At 42.9% G+C, this 17,500-nt stretch overlaps 1 protein-coding gene across 3 annotated transcripts in view; it reads right to left on the reverse strand.

The window, feature by feature from the left end:
• The window catches only part of elfn2a (extracellular leucine-rich repeat and fibronectin type III domain containing 2a), a 61,283-nt gene that overhangs the window by 2,214 nt on the left and 41,569 nt on the right, over positions 1-17,500 (reverse strand). For 2 of the 3 annotated variants that reach the window (XM_027153584.2, XM_027153582.2), the window contains one exon: positions 1-5,634. This exon is cut by the window's left edge and continues 2,214 nt beyond it. In XM_027153584.2, coding sequence (XP_027009385.2) covers positions 2,585-5,329 — 2,745 coding nt within the window. In that variant the 5' untranslated portion in view covers positions 5,330-5,634 and the 3' untranslated portion in view covers positions 1-2,584. The remainder of the gene's footprint in view (positions 5,635-17,500) is intronic. The other variant, XR_007144318.1, reaches the window with a different exon arrangement.

Consider the following 17,500-nt stretch of genomic DNA (forward strand, 5'->3'; position numbering starts at 1 on the left):
TAAATAAAAACAGATGAACTGCTTTCTAATTAGAGAATCACAGAAGTGAAGAAATGCACAAGCTCCAACCCCAAACAGCTCCGAGTGTGACATCACCTTTAAACACATGTAATAATGGGGATTAGTCCTATGTGCTCGGCTACATTTACTGTCACCAAGAAGGTTTGCTAGTTATGATCATTAGTGCAGGATTATGGGGTTTGGGAGAAGTTTATTCTTTCTATGACACTGTGATCATGAACAAAGAGCACTGCGCCTGCTGGCCAGGAGACTAATACAGCAACTCTCAGGTGTGATGCTGCCCTTTACCCCAGGATGGGGTAGGTGGTGAGGTTGGTGTGCCAGGGTCCTTATGCGTTCAGCTGATCAAAAGCACTGAGCAGTTCCTTTCTCTGTGGCCTCATTTCCTCCATCCTGAAGTGCACTCTGGACAATGACCCAACTTGAGAATCTACACTGAACTGTAATCATATAAATTTCACCGTGGCAGCATTAATCACACGTTACGTCTTATATATTTAACTATTAGACAGAACTGAAAACAGTCCTTTAATCTTACCCAGCTTGAATTAGACTCCTGTTAAGTGTGTGCATTAATGCTTGGATTAAATCTTATTAACTCTGAGCTCTCAGGGGCAATGGAACTCTGTTCAGGTCTTATATCCAATTACAGAAAACTTGTTTAAGGTCAAAATTACTCTAGAACCAAACCCATCCTTTCGACTGTCTAATATGAATTTGGTTTTAAAATAGCCCCCAGGGGGATTGGCTGCTTTTGCCCTGGCTGGGTCAATTCTCAATTACACAGTATCGATCTGTATTCATGTGCGATGTTGACTTTATTCACCTGCGCTGGGCGTATTTTAGTCTGTCTTAAATGCCGTGCTCTGAACACACTTATCAAAAGGATCAATACACAGTAATTAACCAGGCAGAAACCTGATGCCACAGTGAGTTTACTCTCAGATGTATAAACAAACAGAAATCTGATAGCTTGCAGCACAACTAAGCTAATAAGCCAGCTAGCGATACCAAATCTGTGTTAGTCAAACTGACTGCAGGTCAGGAAGCCTGGTGTATAATTTTGATGGCCACAGAGTTTAGATCTGCTGTAATTTATTCCCTTATCCAATTCATTCGTCATCGAGGGATCAGTTGGAGACCCCATGGGTGTCGTGCATTATGGGTTTCAACCTCACTGGACCATGCACAAATAATTCTAATCACATGTTGAGTGTGGCAGTGTTAATATCAGCACTATGTCACCCCTGTAACACCTGTAACACCTTACCTCCAGAAGGGTATATCATTTACCAGATTATTCCGGATAAGGTTCTCCCGGTATTTCATATAACAGTGCCTGATTTAAAAAATAGATGAATCGCTAGTAGTAAGTCGCTATGGGATTGGAAGGAATGCAGGAAGAGAAGAAAATGTAATCAATCATGCCAGGTTATTGAAATAATTCTAATATAAAAACCTTAGATAACTTTAGATAAGTTAGCAAGCCTCGTTGACTTGCTGTGCTTGGACAAATCAACTAAAAGTATATTCACGACTAGTTTTCAATCTTGTTCCAATTAAAAGAGTACGACTACATTAGATAAAGCATCCATCTTATGCATCGTTCATCACAGAACTAACTGGAAATAACACACATCAGAGTAATGACAAAAACATAGCATTTGCATTAGCATAAGTATCTGTGTTATGATGTACAACTGTACAAATTGAAGGCTGCTGTTTCTTAAAGCCTGTGCCTTTTCTGACAGAGCACCATCACACCGTGGATCCTCCTTTTCATTTCATTTTTGTTCGCTCAAATCCCCTACAGTCCTCTTACATTTTGGTAGCATTTGTTCCAGAATCACAAATGAACAGCGAATCTCCCAGGCAAAATCTGGAAAGTAATAAATTAGACCTCGCTGTGCTACAAGAGAGGATAAATAAATAAATAAATAAATAAATAAATAAATAACAGCTTCAATATGAGCTGCTATGCTTCCTGAATGTAAAGTATAAGCAATTCTCTGCCTGTGCAATGAAAAGCAAGCCCAATGCACTGGGAGAAACATGTGTAGATGTCACGAATCAATGAGCATGCTTAGACTGAATAGAGTGGGTGAACAGATGGAGCAGGGTTTACAGAATTTGCCATTTAAATAGCTGTGCTAAATTCAAACCTGCTATTTATCTTTTCAATTAAAGCTGAGAACAATTAACAAAATAACCATGCGTTATTGTTGTCCCTAAACCTAGGCAAGATAACACAAATACCACTAATCACTTACTTGAGTATGTTTTCCTTTTGAAATTAAACTCGAATGATTGCAGACAACAGAAATGAAAAGTTTCAGCAATGAAATTTGGTCATTCTGAACTCTGATTAAAAACCCAATTTCATGTGCAATTTTGATCAATTAATGATCTACCCATTTCCAACACCTTTATGATACTGTGTGTAATCCAGACTTCATTCAAACGCTTGTCTCTGTGGATTCACTTGAAGACCAAAGTACTTAGCTTTCTCAAGACCCACTTCTCTCTTCTCTGCAGCCATGTGCTGTAGTGCCTCTCCATCGATTTACAGTTTCTGCTGTGCAGATACCCCTTTCCAAAAGTCAAGAATGTCATGCAAATCCTCGTCTTTTGCGAACTGAACTTTCTTCCGAAGCGCGTGCCCAGCTGCTATGTAGGCGTCCTGACGAGGGCTCTTTTTGTAAGGACGAAAACGCTCCCAGATCTTCAGAGTGGTCTCAGATGTGTATTCGGGGCTGGATGAGTATCCCGAGTAGTTGTGGTGACGTGGCGAGAGCTGGGAATAGGCAGTGTCCCTCTTGGTGCGAGAGAGGGGCTTTAGGAAGGAAGCCTTCTGGGCAGGGGAGTCGGCGGCATCCTCATAGTAGAGAGCGGGGAAGGAGTGTCGGTGCTCTGAGCAGTGGTAGTCTGGGTGCACCTCCAGGAGGTGCTGTTGAGCTGGAACTACACCACCACATCCACCCGAACCACCACTGCCACCACCGGCTCCCCCTCCTCCCCCGTTGCCACCTTCTCCCCTGCTATTATTGCCCCCTTGAACCCCCACCAGAGGGAGCCTATTTAGGGGCTCCCCGCATCGAACAGGACTGCCTTTTTCCGGAAACTTGAAGGAATCTGGACTCCGAGGCTCAGGAACATCTAAGCTAAAGACCCTTGTGTTCTTACTGGCCATTCCAGAGGAAACACCACAACGATTCTTCACGTTGAGAGCCACAACAGCCGCATCAGCACTCAGTTGCCGCTGTAAAGGGCGTGCCGCTGTAACTGGAGGTGGGTCCCTGTAGGGTGGGGATAGAAAACCGCCTCCACTGATTCCCGGTCTCTCTGACAGAGGCATGACTAGAGGCACAGGGGGTAGATGGGGGATTTTTGGAGAAGACATGATTGGGCATGTGTCTGTTGTTGTTGGAGAAAGTGGGATGAGTCCTCTGGAGGAGGAAGTGCTACACTGTGGAAGTGGAGGGGAAGATTTTTCAGCTGTGGAGGCTGGAACTCCCGAGTCCAGTTTTAGTGCATCTATGCAGTTGTTGATGATCTGGTTTACTTTGTCCACCTCCATAGCAATGGTGGAGATCTCAGATGTCGATCCTCGCTCACCATCGTCCGAGTCCTCCTCTCCTGCACCTATTCCATTCACCTCCCGCCTTATCTCATCCTCTGAAATTGGCATTGCTCCATCCTTTAGACGTTCCTCCCCTCTCACGTCCATGTAGTTCCCCTTACTGCTGCTAATGGCCTCTGAGAAAGCAGTGGCCATCTTGTCAGTCTGGGGAAGTGTTGAGAGCCGAGAGGAGCTGGTGTTGGCAGAACTGTGGAGCATTCCTATGCTAGAGGAAGTGGACTGGGACAACTTGCTGTGGTAGTGCTGATGGTGAACTTGTTCCTGGAGCTTCTGCAAAACAGAGGGGTCTTTGGCAGCTGCAGCTGCTGCCTCAGGGCCATAGCGCATTTCTAAGATAGTCTTCTTGACACTTATTGAGTTCTCTTTCTCCTCCTGAATCCGCCGCCTGCGTAGGCAGTAGTACACCAAGCCCAACACGATGACCATACCGAACAGACAGCCCAGAATGGTCATTATGTAGTGGGTGGTGGTCGACGGCCCAGCACGCAGATCATCAGGTCCTGGAGATCTTGTGGCAAAATTTAAACAAGTGTGGTTGTATCGCTGTGAATTACGAATTGAGGCTACGCAAAAGGTGTAATCTGTGTGGGGTTTCAGTGTGTTGAGTGTGACTATCTCTTTCTTTTTCTTAAGGTTCATAATATCGGAGACATAGCTATGGTTGTACTGTACCAGGATATACATCTTGCTGTAAGGTCGAGGAATCTGAACCAGTAAAGAAGCCGATGACAGTGAAACGGAATGAAGCCGGATGCTAGGGCTGTAAGATGGAATCACAGTTGACGAGGTTGTGGGTTGATGATATGGTCCCATCTGATCAGGGATATCCGGACCTAGTCCAGAAGAATCAAAATCTGGAGGCAAGGACGTCATCCCAGGAATAATAACTCCATCTTTGCAAATGGATGATAAGATAGAGTGGGCATTGCGGATGTGGCTGGCAACTGGACTTAGTAAAGGATATCCAGAAAGTTCCTTGGGGGTTTCGCACTGCAGCCTATCATAGGTGTGTGTGACATTATTAAAGGCATCCAGCCAGGTTAGGAAGCTATAGAGCTCACAGCCACAATGAAAAGGATTCCCTGCTAGTTCACACACCATTAGACGTCCGAGAACTGTGAATGTAGACTGGTCCAACTTCGCTAGTTTGTTAGAAGACAGGTCAATGCTGCTCAGATTGGGACTCTCCCAAAACGCATTGGTGGCAATCACTTCAATGAGGTTGTGCTGCAAAAACAAGCACTGCATTCTCCCTAGGCCCCTAAGCATCCCTTCTGTAAGGTTCGTTAGCTTGTTGTAGCCCAGTTGTAGCACTTGAAGGTTAGCCTGCCCTGCAAAGGCACCATCTTCGATATAGGAGATCTCATTCTTGGTGAGATTGAGATCGGTGAGGTTAGTGAAACGACTCATGGAGCTGAAGAAGATGGCCTTCAGCTTGTTTTCGTTCAGACGCAGGTCATGCACAGTGTTGTTGATGTGCTGAGGGATTGTCTCAAATGGTGGCTGGTTCTGGCTGCAGATTGCCAACCACACATAACCTTTATCGCCCTCGATTAGCCAGCAGTCACCCCTCACTAATGTTGGTAGTGGGAGTAAAAACAGGGTAAGAAAAATGAAAGCGATTGCATGGGAAGAGGACTTAGAGAGGCTGAATGTTCTTGTGGCCATTTTTTCTTAGTAAGAGTTGGATTTACTTTGATTAAGAGCAAAAAGAAAAGAGATTAAAAAAGTGGCCTCAGTCAGGAGGTAGCCAAAGGATTAGAAAGACACAGTTTCAGGAATGTCTTTAGGGCAATCAGCACTGTAGGAGGCACAAAGTGCAAAACAATGGCCCCATTTTAAGAGTTCCGTATTAAGGGTTTATAGCATCAATCTCCAATGAAGTGACTCATGACCTCTGACCTTTTCAGCTCACTCTTCTTCAGAATTGTGATATATTTGTGCAGTTGTGTCAGTCTCACATCAGCATCTGTCTAAAAGGAGACAGACAAACAGACAGAAATGAGTGCTTTTCTACAGAAGAGATAAAACCTTAACGTTCTGAACAGTGAATATTAATTACATGCATTTATAACAGGAACACAAGTGTTAATAACAACACACTCTACAGCTCGATTGCTCCAGATAATTGAAGTTTTCTTTTTTTTTTTTAAGAGTAATTGAGTTTACAGCCTTTTGTATTCACGGGACAGAAGTTATAAAATGCAAATGAAGCAGGCAATAAAGAGCAGCTCCGTGTTTCTGTCCTGTTTATGAGTTTGGTTATTGGAAGGACTGATTTAGGGGTGCTTTAATTTAAGAAGCTTTTCGTGTTCAAAAGCAGGAATCAACGCGATAAACATTATAAAGGCTAACAGTGTTTTTACTGGTTAGAGATTCATAACACCATCTAACATTTAACCCCACCCTCGCCGTGTCTTAACACCATGTAACATTTAACCCCACCCTCGCCGTGTCTTAACACCATGTAACATTTAACCCCACCCTCACCGTGTCTTAACACCATGTGACATTCAACCCCACCCTCGCCGTGTCTTAACACCATGTAACATTTAACCCCACCCTCGCCGTGTCTTAACACCATGTAACATTTAACCCCACCCTCGCCGTGTCTTAACACCATGTAACATTTAACCCCACCCTCACCGTGTCTTAACACCATGTACAATTTAACCCCACCCTCAGTGTCTTGACACCATATAACATTTAACCCCACCCTCACCGTGTCTTAACACCATGTAACATTTAACCCCACCCTCAGTGTCTTGACACCATATAACATTTAACCCCACCCTCACCGTGTCTTAACATCATGTAACATTTAACCCCACCCTCACCGTGTCTTAACACCATGTAACATTTAACCCCACCCTCACCGTGTCTTAACACCATGTAACATTTAACCCCACCCTCACCGTGTCTTAACACCATGTAACATTTAACCCCACCCTCAGTGTCTTAACACCATGTAACATTTAACCCCACCCTCACCGTGTCTTAACACCATGTAACATTTAACCCCACCCTCACCGTGTCTTAACACCATGTAACATTTAACCCCACCCTCAGTGTCTTAACATCATGTAACATTTAACCCCACCCTCAGCGTTTCTTAACACCATGTAACATTTAACCCCACCCTCACCGTGTCTTAACACCATGTAACATTTAACCCCAGCCTCAGTGTCTTAACACCATGTAACATTTAACCCCACCCTCACCGTGTCTTAACACCATGTACAATTTAACCCCACCCTCAGTGTCTTGACACCATATAACATTTAACCCCACCCTCACCATGTCTTAACACCATGTAACATTTAACCCCACCCTCAGTGTCTTGACACCATATAACATTTAACCCCACCCTCACCGTGTCTTAACACCATGTACAATTTAACCCCACCCTCAGTGTCTTAACACCATGTAACATTTAACCCCACCCTCACCGTGTCTTAACACCATGTGACATTCAACCCCACCCTCACCGTGTCTTAACACCATGTAACATTTAACCCCACCCTCACCGTGTCTTAACACCATGTACAATTTAACCCCACCCTCACCGTGTCTTAACACCATGTAACATTTAACCCCACCCTCACCGTGTCTTAACACTATGTACAATTTAACCCCACCCTCACCGTGTCTTAACACCATGTACAATTTAACCCCACCCTCAGTGTCTTAACACCATGTAACATTTAACCCCACCCTCAGTGTCTTAACACCATGTACAATTTAACCCCACCCTCAGTGTCTTAACACCATGTACAATTTAACCCTACCCTCACCGTGTCTTAACACCATGTAACATTTAACCTCACCCTCAGTGTCTTAACACCATGTAACATTTAACCTCACCCTCAGTGTCTTAACACCATGTAACATTTAACCCCACCCTCAGTGTCTTAACACCATGTAACATTTAACCCACCCTCACAGTGTCTTTGCAGCATGTAACATTTAACCCCACCCTCAGTGTCTTAACAGCATGTAACATTTAACCCCACCCTCAGTGTCTTAACACCATGTACAATTTAACCCCACCCTCACAGTATCTTGACACCATGTACAATTTATCCCCACCCTCACAGTGTCTTTGCAGCATGTAACATTTAACCCCACCCTCATAATGTCTTTAACATAATGTAACACATTACACCACCCCAACATACATTACAACACCAGTCCAACATGGTGCATCAAGATTGCTGCAGCTTCAGATAGATGCACACACACACACACACACACACACACACACACACACACACACACACACACACACACACACACACACACACACATAGAGTTCACATTCAACATGATACTCCGCTAGGTCACACCTCTGAATCTCATTTCACAGCCTGACACTGAGTTACATCTCACTATCTCTCTCCTACCCCCTTGTGTCTGTGTTTGTGTGTGTGTGTGTGTGTGTGTGTGTGTGTGTGCGTGCGTGCGTGTGTGTATCTATCTGAAGCTGCAGCAATCTTTTTATCATCACCGGTGTTTTAAGCTCTTGATGCAGGATGTTTATTTGAAGGTTCTGTCACTAATAGACACTCAGATGAATCATGTTAAAAGTGCAGACTGTAAACAGTTCCTCCATCACGTTGGTTTTAATAGGTAAAGGAGAGATTCATCAGTCAGACAGACAGACAGAGAGGCAGACAGACAGACAGAGGGGCAGACAGACAGGGGGCAGACAGACAGACAGAGAGACAGACTGACAGACAGAGAGGCAGACAGATAGACAGAGAGGAAGACAGCAGCATTATAAAGCCACCCAAACTTTCTTTTACTGGAAAGTCAGACCTATAAAAGAAACATTTATCTCTTCATCTTCATCTCTTCTTAGACACCCCCACTACACACACACACACAAACACACACACACAGACAGAGAGAGAGTTTTCCTTATATTGCTTCAGGCAACAGCACGACTCTGCCCTTTATTCATCTTCATCTGTGTGTATTACATAGTGGACAGAATTGTCCTTATTATACACACACACACACACACACACACACACACACACACACACACACACACACATATAAACACACCTATAGCCTAAGGCATTTATTCTCCAAAGCACATTATAATAATTCTCTCTCTCTCTCTCTCTCATTTCTCCTCTTCCTTGTTCTTTCTCTTTCACACCCTGTTATTCTCTCCACTCCTGTCTTCACCCTGTCTTCCTCTTTTCCCCCTCTTTATCCAGCATTACTCTTAGGTTGTGAGATAAAGTGTTAAATCACACTCAGCTGTTAGAGTTCCTGCAGAATGAAGGTGTTGTCACTCGTCTCATCCTTCAGACGAGGGTCTTACATCTCCACCTCTTTAACCTGGCTTTAAAACACTTGGAGTCAGTTTCCAGCAACATATCACACCTACAGAATATGTTCCTGAGCTCTTTATCTCGGAGGACCACGTCACCCCAGTATCAGTCATCACTCTGATTTCTTTGTAGTCTTGTGCTCTTCTCCTCAGCCCTGCCATTATTCCCTGCAGGAGGCTGAAGCTGTGATATCAACAGTATTTTCTCTAATTGCCGTTTTGATTTTGCTTGCTTCTGAACTCTGTAGGACACCAAAAAGATTTTGAATTTAATGATTTGGAGTGAAATAAATATAGAGAGTGATGCCCTTTGAAAAAGTATTCCTGTCTCCATCACTACTGGCACCCACAGCTTTAAATTCTGCATCATTTGCCCCTTTCCACTGTCTGATACCACCACCACCGGCTGGGAGAAGCTGGAGAAGAACACACACTGGGAGAAGCTCCAGGCTATTGAACACACTATTACTGCTGAACACAATACAGGAGACATCGTCAAGTCAACACTAATAATGATTATCATCACATTGTCCTGTACAGAGCTACTGTTCAATACAGCCGTTGTTCTGAATTGCAGTTTTGTACTGTGTTGCTTTAATAAGAATCAATTACAGAATCAATAATGTATTTACACACACACACACACACACACACACTCATCCCGTCCCCTGTGTATGTAGGCCATGTTTAACCCTGAGACTGTGACAGCTCCAGCTGAACCTTCTGCTCAGTGAAAATTAAATTGTCATGTTTTTGCACAAAAATACTACAAGGCCAAAGGGAGCGATCACAGAACTGAGACAAGGCCAAAGGGAGCGATCACAGAAACGAGACAAGGCCAAAGGGAGCGATCACAGAAACGAGACAAGGCCAAAGGGAGCGATCACAGAAACGAGACAAGGCCAAAGGGAGCGATCACAGAACTGAGACAAGGCCAAAGGGAGCGATCACAGAACTGAGACAAGGCCAAAGGGAGCGATCACAGAACTGAGACAAGGCCAAAGGGAGCGATCACAGAACTGAGACAAGGCCAAAGGGAGCGATCACAGAACTGAGACAAGGCCAAAGGGAGCGATCACAGAAACGACACAAGGCCAAAGGGAGCGATCACAGAAACGAGACAAGACCAAAGGGAGCGATCACAGAACTGAGACAAGGCCAAAGGGAGCGATCACAGAAACGAGACAAGGCCAAAGGGAGCGATCACAGAAACGAGACAAGGCCAAAGGGAGCGATCACAGAACTGAGACAAGGCCAAAGGGAGCGATCACAGAACTGAGACAAGGCCAAAGGGAGCGATCACAGAACTGAGACAAGGCCAAAGGGAGCGATCACAGAACTGAGACAAGGCCAAAGGGAGCGATCACAAAGATGAGACAAAGCCAGTGGGAGTAATCAGAGAAAGGACAAATCAAGGGGACAAATGACAGTGATGGCATCACAGCAGCTTCGTTGGAGTTTTCCCACAGAACATAGCTGGAGAAACTCATCCCAGGTCTGAGAGAGAGAGAGAGAGAGAGAGAGAGAGAGAGAGAGAGAGAGAGAGAGAGAGCAGGTCTAAGAGAGAGAGAGAGAGAGCAGTTCTAAAATCAGGGCAGTGAGAACAACAGACACTTCTTCCCTTTCAAATGTCTGCTTTCTGGCATCTGTGAGCTAACTGTGTACAGTGTACCATCAGGGTCAGGGTTAGGGTCAGGGTTAGGGTCAGGGTTAGGGTTAGGGTCAGGGTCAGGGTTAGGGTCAGCAATCTGGCCCAAAGTGGCAGAAAATAAAGCTAAAGGCTTCACATATTAATTCAATTCAATTCAATTCAAGTTTATTTGTATAGCACTTTTTACAATAGACATTGTCTCAAAGCAGCTTTACAGAACATAAACATAGAGCAGAAGGAAGACATAATTAATGATAAAGGAAATAACGAATAATAAAAGAAATAAGAATTTACAGAATAAAAATTCTAGGTTATTATTAGATGTATATAGTTCACAATGTGTATGTATTTATTCCCCTATGAGTAAGTCTGAGGTGACTCAGGCAGCAGTGGCAAGGAAAAACTCCCTTAAATTGGTAAAGGAAGAAACCTTGAGAGGAACCGGACTCAACGGGGAACCCATCCTCATATGGGTGACACTGGGGGAGTGATTGTAATATACAGTCAGATAAATGTTGTATTGGTGTAAGGATCATGGACTTCGGATCTCCTTAGTATCACAGAGTCTAACTGGAGATGTCTCAGGATTCTTAGAGTCGGCCTCGGCTCAGTGGACGTCCAAAGGCTTCGTCCCACAGAGGACGTTGGGAGCTGGTACAATGTCTGGATGCCTCGGGATGGGTACAAAGAGAGAAGCAGTGGAAAGGGATTAACATATCTGCTGTTCATAAAAATGTGCAGGTCTTATGTACTGGTGCATGATATTATGGGATGTATTATGTGTACGCTTGACTAAAGAGATGAGTTTTTAATTTACATTTAAACTGGGAAAGTGTGTCTGAGCCCCGAACACTATCAGGAAGACTATTCCAAAGTTTGGGAGCTAAATACGAAAACGCTCTACCACCTTTAGTAGACTTAGATATTCTGGGAACTACCAAAAGTCCTGAGTTTTGTGATCTCAGAGAGCGTGAAGGATTGTAACATGTTAGAAGACTAGTTAGATACATGGGAGCTAAACCATTAAGAGCCTTGTACGTAAGTAGCAGCAGTTTGTAGTCAATTCTATACTTAACTGGTAGCCAGTGTAGAGATGATAACATTGGGGTTATATGGTCATACTTTCTTGTCCTAGTGAGAACTCTGGCAGCTACATTTTGGACTAACTGTAACCTATTTATTAAAGATGCAGGACAACCACCTAGTAATGCATTACAATAGTCCAGTCTAGAGGTCATGAAGATACAGATCAGATACAGACAGGATGTTTCTCAGCTTGGTGATATTTCTAAGGTGGAAGAATGTTGTTTTGGTAATATGAGCGATATGATTTTTAAAAGACAAGTTACTGTCTAATATAACACCGAGGTCTTTCACTGTCGAGCTACTAGTAACAGTACATCCCTCTAAATGGGAGTTAAGTTGTGAGAGTTTCTGTGCTCTGGTTTTTGGACCTATGAGTAGCATTTCTGTCTTATCGGAGTTTAACAATAGAAAGTTGCAGCTCATCCAGTCTTTTATCTCTCTAAGGCATTGAGTTAATTTGGACACTGTGGCTATTTCATCTGGTTTTGATGAGATATATAACTGTGTGTCATCAGCATAACAATGGAAACTAATCCCATGTCTTCTAATAATGTTCCCTATTGGAAGCATGTATATAGAGAAAAGCAGAGGTCCGAGAACTGATCCTTGAGGGACCCCATAATTAACTGGTAATAAACTGGAGGATTCACCATTTAATTCTACAAAATGGTATCGATCAGACAGGTAGGATCTAAACCAGTTTAAAGCCTGTCCATGAATACCTGTGTAATTTAAGTGAGCTAGAAGAATGTTGTGGTCTATAGTGTCAAATGCAGCACTAAGGTCAAGTAGAACTAATAGTGACATACAATCTTGGTCCGAAGCTAAGAACAAGTCGTTTGTAACTTTAACAAGTGCAGTTTCTGTGCTATGATGGGGCCTGAAACCTGACTGAAACTCTTCAAGGATGTTGCTCTCCTGTAAGAAGGAGCTCAGTTGAACAGACACAACCTTTTCAAGTATTTTAGACATAAACGGGAGGTGTGAGATAGGTCTGTAATTTGATAGTTCATTAGGGTCTAAGTTAGGTTTTTTGATGAGTGGCCTAATAACTGCCAACTTAAAAGACTTCGGGACGTAACCTAAAGATAACGAGGAGTTAATGATATTAAGAAGAGGCTCACCAGCTTTATGTAACACTTCTTTCAGTAGTTTAGTTGGGATGGGGTCTAGTGAACATGTTGTTGATTTAGCTGTAGTAATAAGTTTATCTAACTCTTCCTGTCCTGTACTTGTAAATCTGTGTAAAGCCTTGTGTCATTGTGAGATTGTGTCACTGGTTGCTCTCATATGTTGCGCGTCACCTATTTTATTTCTGATACTTTCGATTTTATCAGTGAAGAATCTCATAAAATCCTCACTACTGAACTGTGATGGAATAGTGTGTTCAGATTTCTGTTTTTTGTTAAACTAGCCACTGTGCTAAATAAAAACCTGGGATTGTTCTGGTTATTTTCTATGAGTTTGCTCAGGTGCTCAGCTCTGGCAGCTTTTAGAGCCTGTCTGTAGCTGGACATACTGTCCTTATACACAATTCTAAAAACCTCTAATTTAGTTTTTCTCCATTTCCGTTCGAGGTTACGGGTCTCCCTCTTGAGGGTGTGAGTATGACTATTATACCATGGTGCAAGTGTTTTATCTCTAACCTTCTGTAATCTGACTGGGGCAACAGTGTCTAGTGTACTAGTGAATATAGCGTCTATGCTGTTAGTCATTACATCTAGGTCGTTTGAGTTTGAGGGTACAGTAAGAAGTCCAGACAGATCAGGCAGGTTATTTGTGAATCTGTCTTTGGTGGTCGGAATAATGGTTCTACTGAGTCGATAACTTGGGTCGACATAGTTAGTCTGTTTTATAGGTAGTGTGTACATTATAAGGTAATGGTCTGTGATGTCATCACTTTGAGGTATGATATCTATATCAGTGACATCTATTCTGTGTGATATTATTAAATCTAGTGTGTGGTTACGTCGATGATTTGCACTAGTGATGTTTTGTTTGAGCCCAAGTGAGTTTAGTAAGTCCATAAATGTGAGTCCTAAAACGTCGTTTGTGTCGTCAACATGAATGTTAAAATCTCCTACAATTAATGCTTTGTCAAAGTTAACCAATAGGTCTGAGAGAAAATCTGTGAATTCTCTAAGAAAAACTGTGTAGGGCCCTGGGGGTCTGTAAACAGTCGCTAGAGCAAGAGACATCAGGGATTTCTTCGTGTGCATGTGCGATAGTGTAACATTAATATTACTACAAATCAAAAGCTAGCATAAAGCTAGAATACACTAAAGGCCTCAAACATGACGCCATTTTCTCTCTGCATCATTCTTCTAATGACATCACATCTTTTCCCATGCTGGGTCTGCTTCTCCAGCAGGAAATCCTCATAAACAAGAGAGGGATGGAAGAGCAGACCATGCCAGAGGGAGTCTGTCCAGAGACAGGACAAGGCCAGGCGTAGCTCTTACAGAAACATCATCACAAACACACACAGCTGAACCTGACTAATCCCTGAGACCAGTCCAGATGAAGGCCGACAGCGACGGTACAGGAGAGGGAACAGTCCTGTCAGAAAGACAGGAAACGACTAAATAAAGCCAGAGACAAGGCAGAGAATCGCAAAGATCACATGATCATACACCTGGAACGAGACCCTGGAAACAATCGGAGGAACGTGACCAGCAGCCAGAAGTCTCCATTACAGTCACAGTGATCCAGTTCTGCTGCCAGAGAATCTCCTGAAGCACAAAGAAATGATCGGGCAAGAGTGTGAAATGATAAAAAGCATCTAACACAGGATCAATAACCTGCTATTTGATCAATAACCTGCTGGTTGATTTATAATAACTTCATAATAAGAAACATGAGCTACATTCGTCCAAATTCAAGATATTTTCTTCGCTCAAGAAAATGAGAGAGGGATGAGAGAGCTTAGCATCTGGAGAAAGTAATTAGCCACCTGTAACCTTCTCCTCCAGCCCTCGCTGTGGAGACTGGAGACATTCCTGTGTCTGTAGCCAGAATTCACTGGGGATCCTTCAGCACAGCAGAGAGAAGATCTCACTGTGTTCTTCAGGACTTTGTGTCTGTGCTGTTCATGACTGAGACAGATGGCACATGTGAGCTCAGCAAATCAAGCTAACGAGAAGCTAATTGTGGAAATTCGGTTCGTCTGTTTGTCAGCCATGTGGGCAGGGGGTGTGTGTGGCTGGCACACACACACACACACACACACACACACACACACACACACACACACACACACACACACACACACACACACACTATTCAGAAAGAGCAGAGCTGTCCAGATCACTGCTGTGTTTGTTTTCCAGCTGACAGCCACCATGTGTTCTCTGTCTGAAGTCGTCAGATCATCATCAGAGTGTGTGAACTACACAGTATGCCTTTCGCCTCCTCTTCTTCATCTTCATCATCATCTTTATCGTCATCATCATGCCTCCTGAGTGTATTGTTGGGGTGCAGATGGGCTCATTGTGGCTGTTAGTGTGTGACTAAAGTGACGAGATCTGCTTCTTCTCCAGAGACTGTAGAACATCTCCATTCTGACCCTCTTTAATTCAGTCCTGCACCACAGCCCTGCTCACATCTGGGTTCTGATTGGTCAGAAGGTGTTGATTCATTTTGCCAGACAGTAGCAGAGGTTTATTTTAATGCGATCAGTGCTGTATGACAGTCAGAGGTGAAGATGGACCCTGATGTTTTCCCACATCTTCAGGACAAATGACTTTACACTTCTCGGTGGTTTCTAGGTCAGGATGCATCCAGACTCGATTTTCTGTTTCTATTAAACTTGACTTTTTGTAGTATAGTAATCTTTGTATGATATAAAATTTCTTGTATTATTTTATTAATTTCTTGTGTTTCCTATGTTGTGTAAAGCTGTTTTGAGACGATGTACGTTGTTAAAACCGCTACACAAATAAATCTGTATTGATTTTGTATTGAATTGAACTGAGTAAACTCTGTTTATTAAAATGATTCACTTTTAGTCTTTCTCTCACACACACACACACACACACACACATACACCCACACATACACACACGCACACACACCCACACACGCCCCCCCCCCCCCCACACACACACACACATCAGTGTGTTAAAGCAGATCTATTTGGTGAAACAGGAGGATGGGTGGGTAGATGTATAGACTAGACCAGGGGTCAGCAACCTTAAACACTCAAAGAGCCATTTGGACCCGTTTCCCACAGAAAAATTACCACAGGGAGCCACAAAACCCTTTTGACATCTAAAATGAAGATAACACTGCATATATCGTTTTTTACCTTTATAGAAAGTATAGACAAAACTGCAGTGTGTTGCATTTATGAAATCAATTAACTGCTACCGAGTAAACGCAATTTTATTTCTGCAGGCAAACAAAAATATTTTGAACAGTTTGAACTGACCTTAAGAAAAAGACGCTGGGTTGAAGGTTACTTTCAAATAAAATGTTTAATATATAATTGAGTCCTTCGTATTCATGACCAGGGCTCTCAAGTTTCGAAAACAGGCAAGCATGACCTCTCCAATCCCTCGCTTTTTTTCATTGGATGTTGCGTTAAATCTTTCCCAGATATTGCTATTTTCTGATTGGCTGTTGTGTAGCCTCTTTTTTGATTGGCTGATAAGTGTCAGGCTTGACTAATAACTGAGACGCGCTTGATTCCTGCCCGATTCCACAGAAGTGCGGACTGATACATTTTGGGCGCTGCGGCTTATTAAATATATGATAGTCAAAAAGTTTTTCTGCGTGAGAATATGATGTGCGGCGGGAGAGTGTGAGAAAAGACCCAAATGCATGACTGTCACTCTCAATGCGTGACACTTGACAGCCATGCATGACATAAAAAAAATTTAACTTGCCGGCTGCAGCAAACCAAAACTGCCCTGCTTCTGTGTGTCGGATTTTGCAAGTCGGTAGTTATGACGCATATTTTGAGCGACCAAAAAAAAAATAATAATAATAATTAAACACGGTCTATTTTAATGTTACAAGAGCATCATGATCTTAGAATTTAGAATTACATTTTTTTAAAAACTAACTAACAAAAATAAAAAAATTTAAATTAAATATTTATTTTCCAAATCTACAGTGAGCCGCAGCAGAGGTATGAAAGAGCCACTTGCGGCTCCGGAGCCGCGGGTTGCCGACCCCTGGACTAGATGAATGATAAAAGGATTGATGGGTGGCTAGAGAATCTATCTCTACATTAACTTATCTGTCCATCCATCCATCAACATCTTAACACTAATGTCTCCATTTCTCTGTAATCTTTCTATCAGTCTTTCTATCTGTAAACTCTCCATCCATCCATCCATCATTAAGTGCACTGATACATCACTTCAGCAGCCTGTTCATCCATTCATTATTCACCCCCTGATGCACGACTGTCCATCAGTTCACTTGCCATCTATCAACTAAAAGAAAGCATCCGACTCACCATCTATCTGTCTGTCTGTAGTCTGTCTATCCATGCGTCCATCCATGCATCCCTTAAATCATCCATTCATGAGTTTATCCATCTTCCTGCCTATTTATTTTACACACCCCATCATTTAGCTCTGAGAGCAGCAGACTGAAGCGTGTAGTGATTTCTAAACAAACACACTGATTATAATCACTACATTTACATAGCTGTGTGTGTGTGGGGGGGTGTTGTTAGAAAGAGAAAATGATGCACTTCTTGTGTGAGAGAATATTATGGATTATTATAAACCTGAGGAGAAAAAACACG

Source organism: Tachysurus fulvidraco, chromosome 1, assembly GCF_022655615.1.
Source record: "Tachysurus fulvidraco isolate hzauxx_2018 chromosome 1, HZAU_PFXX_2.0, whole genome shotgun sequence".
Taxonomy (NCBI): domain Eukaryota; kingdom Metazoa; phylum Chordata; class Actinopteri; order Siluriformes; family Bagridae; genus Tachysurus; species Tachysurus fulvidraco.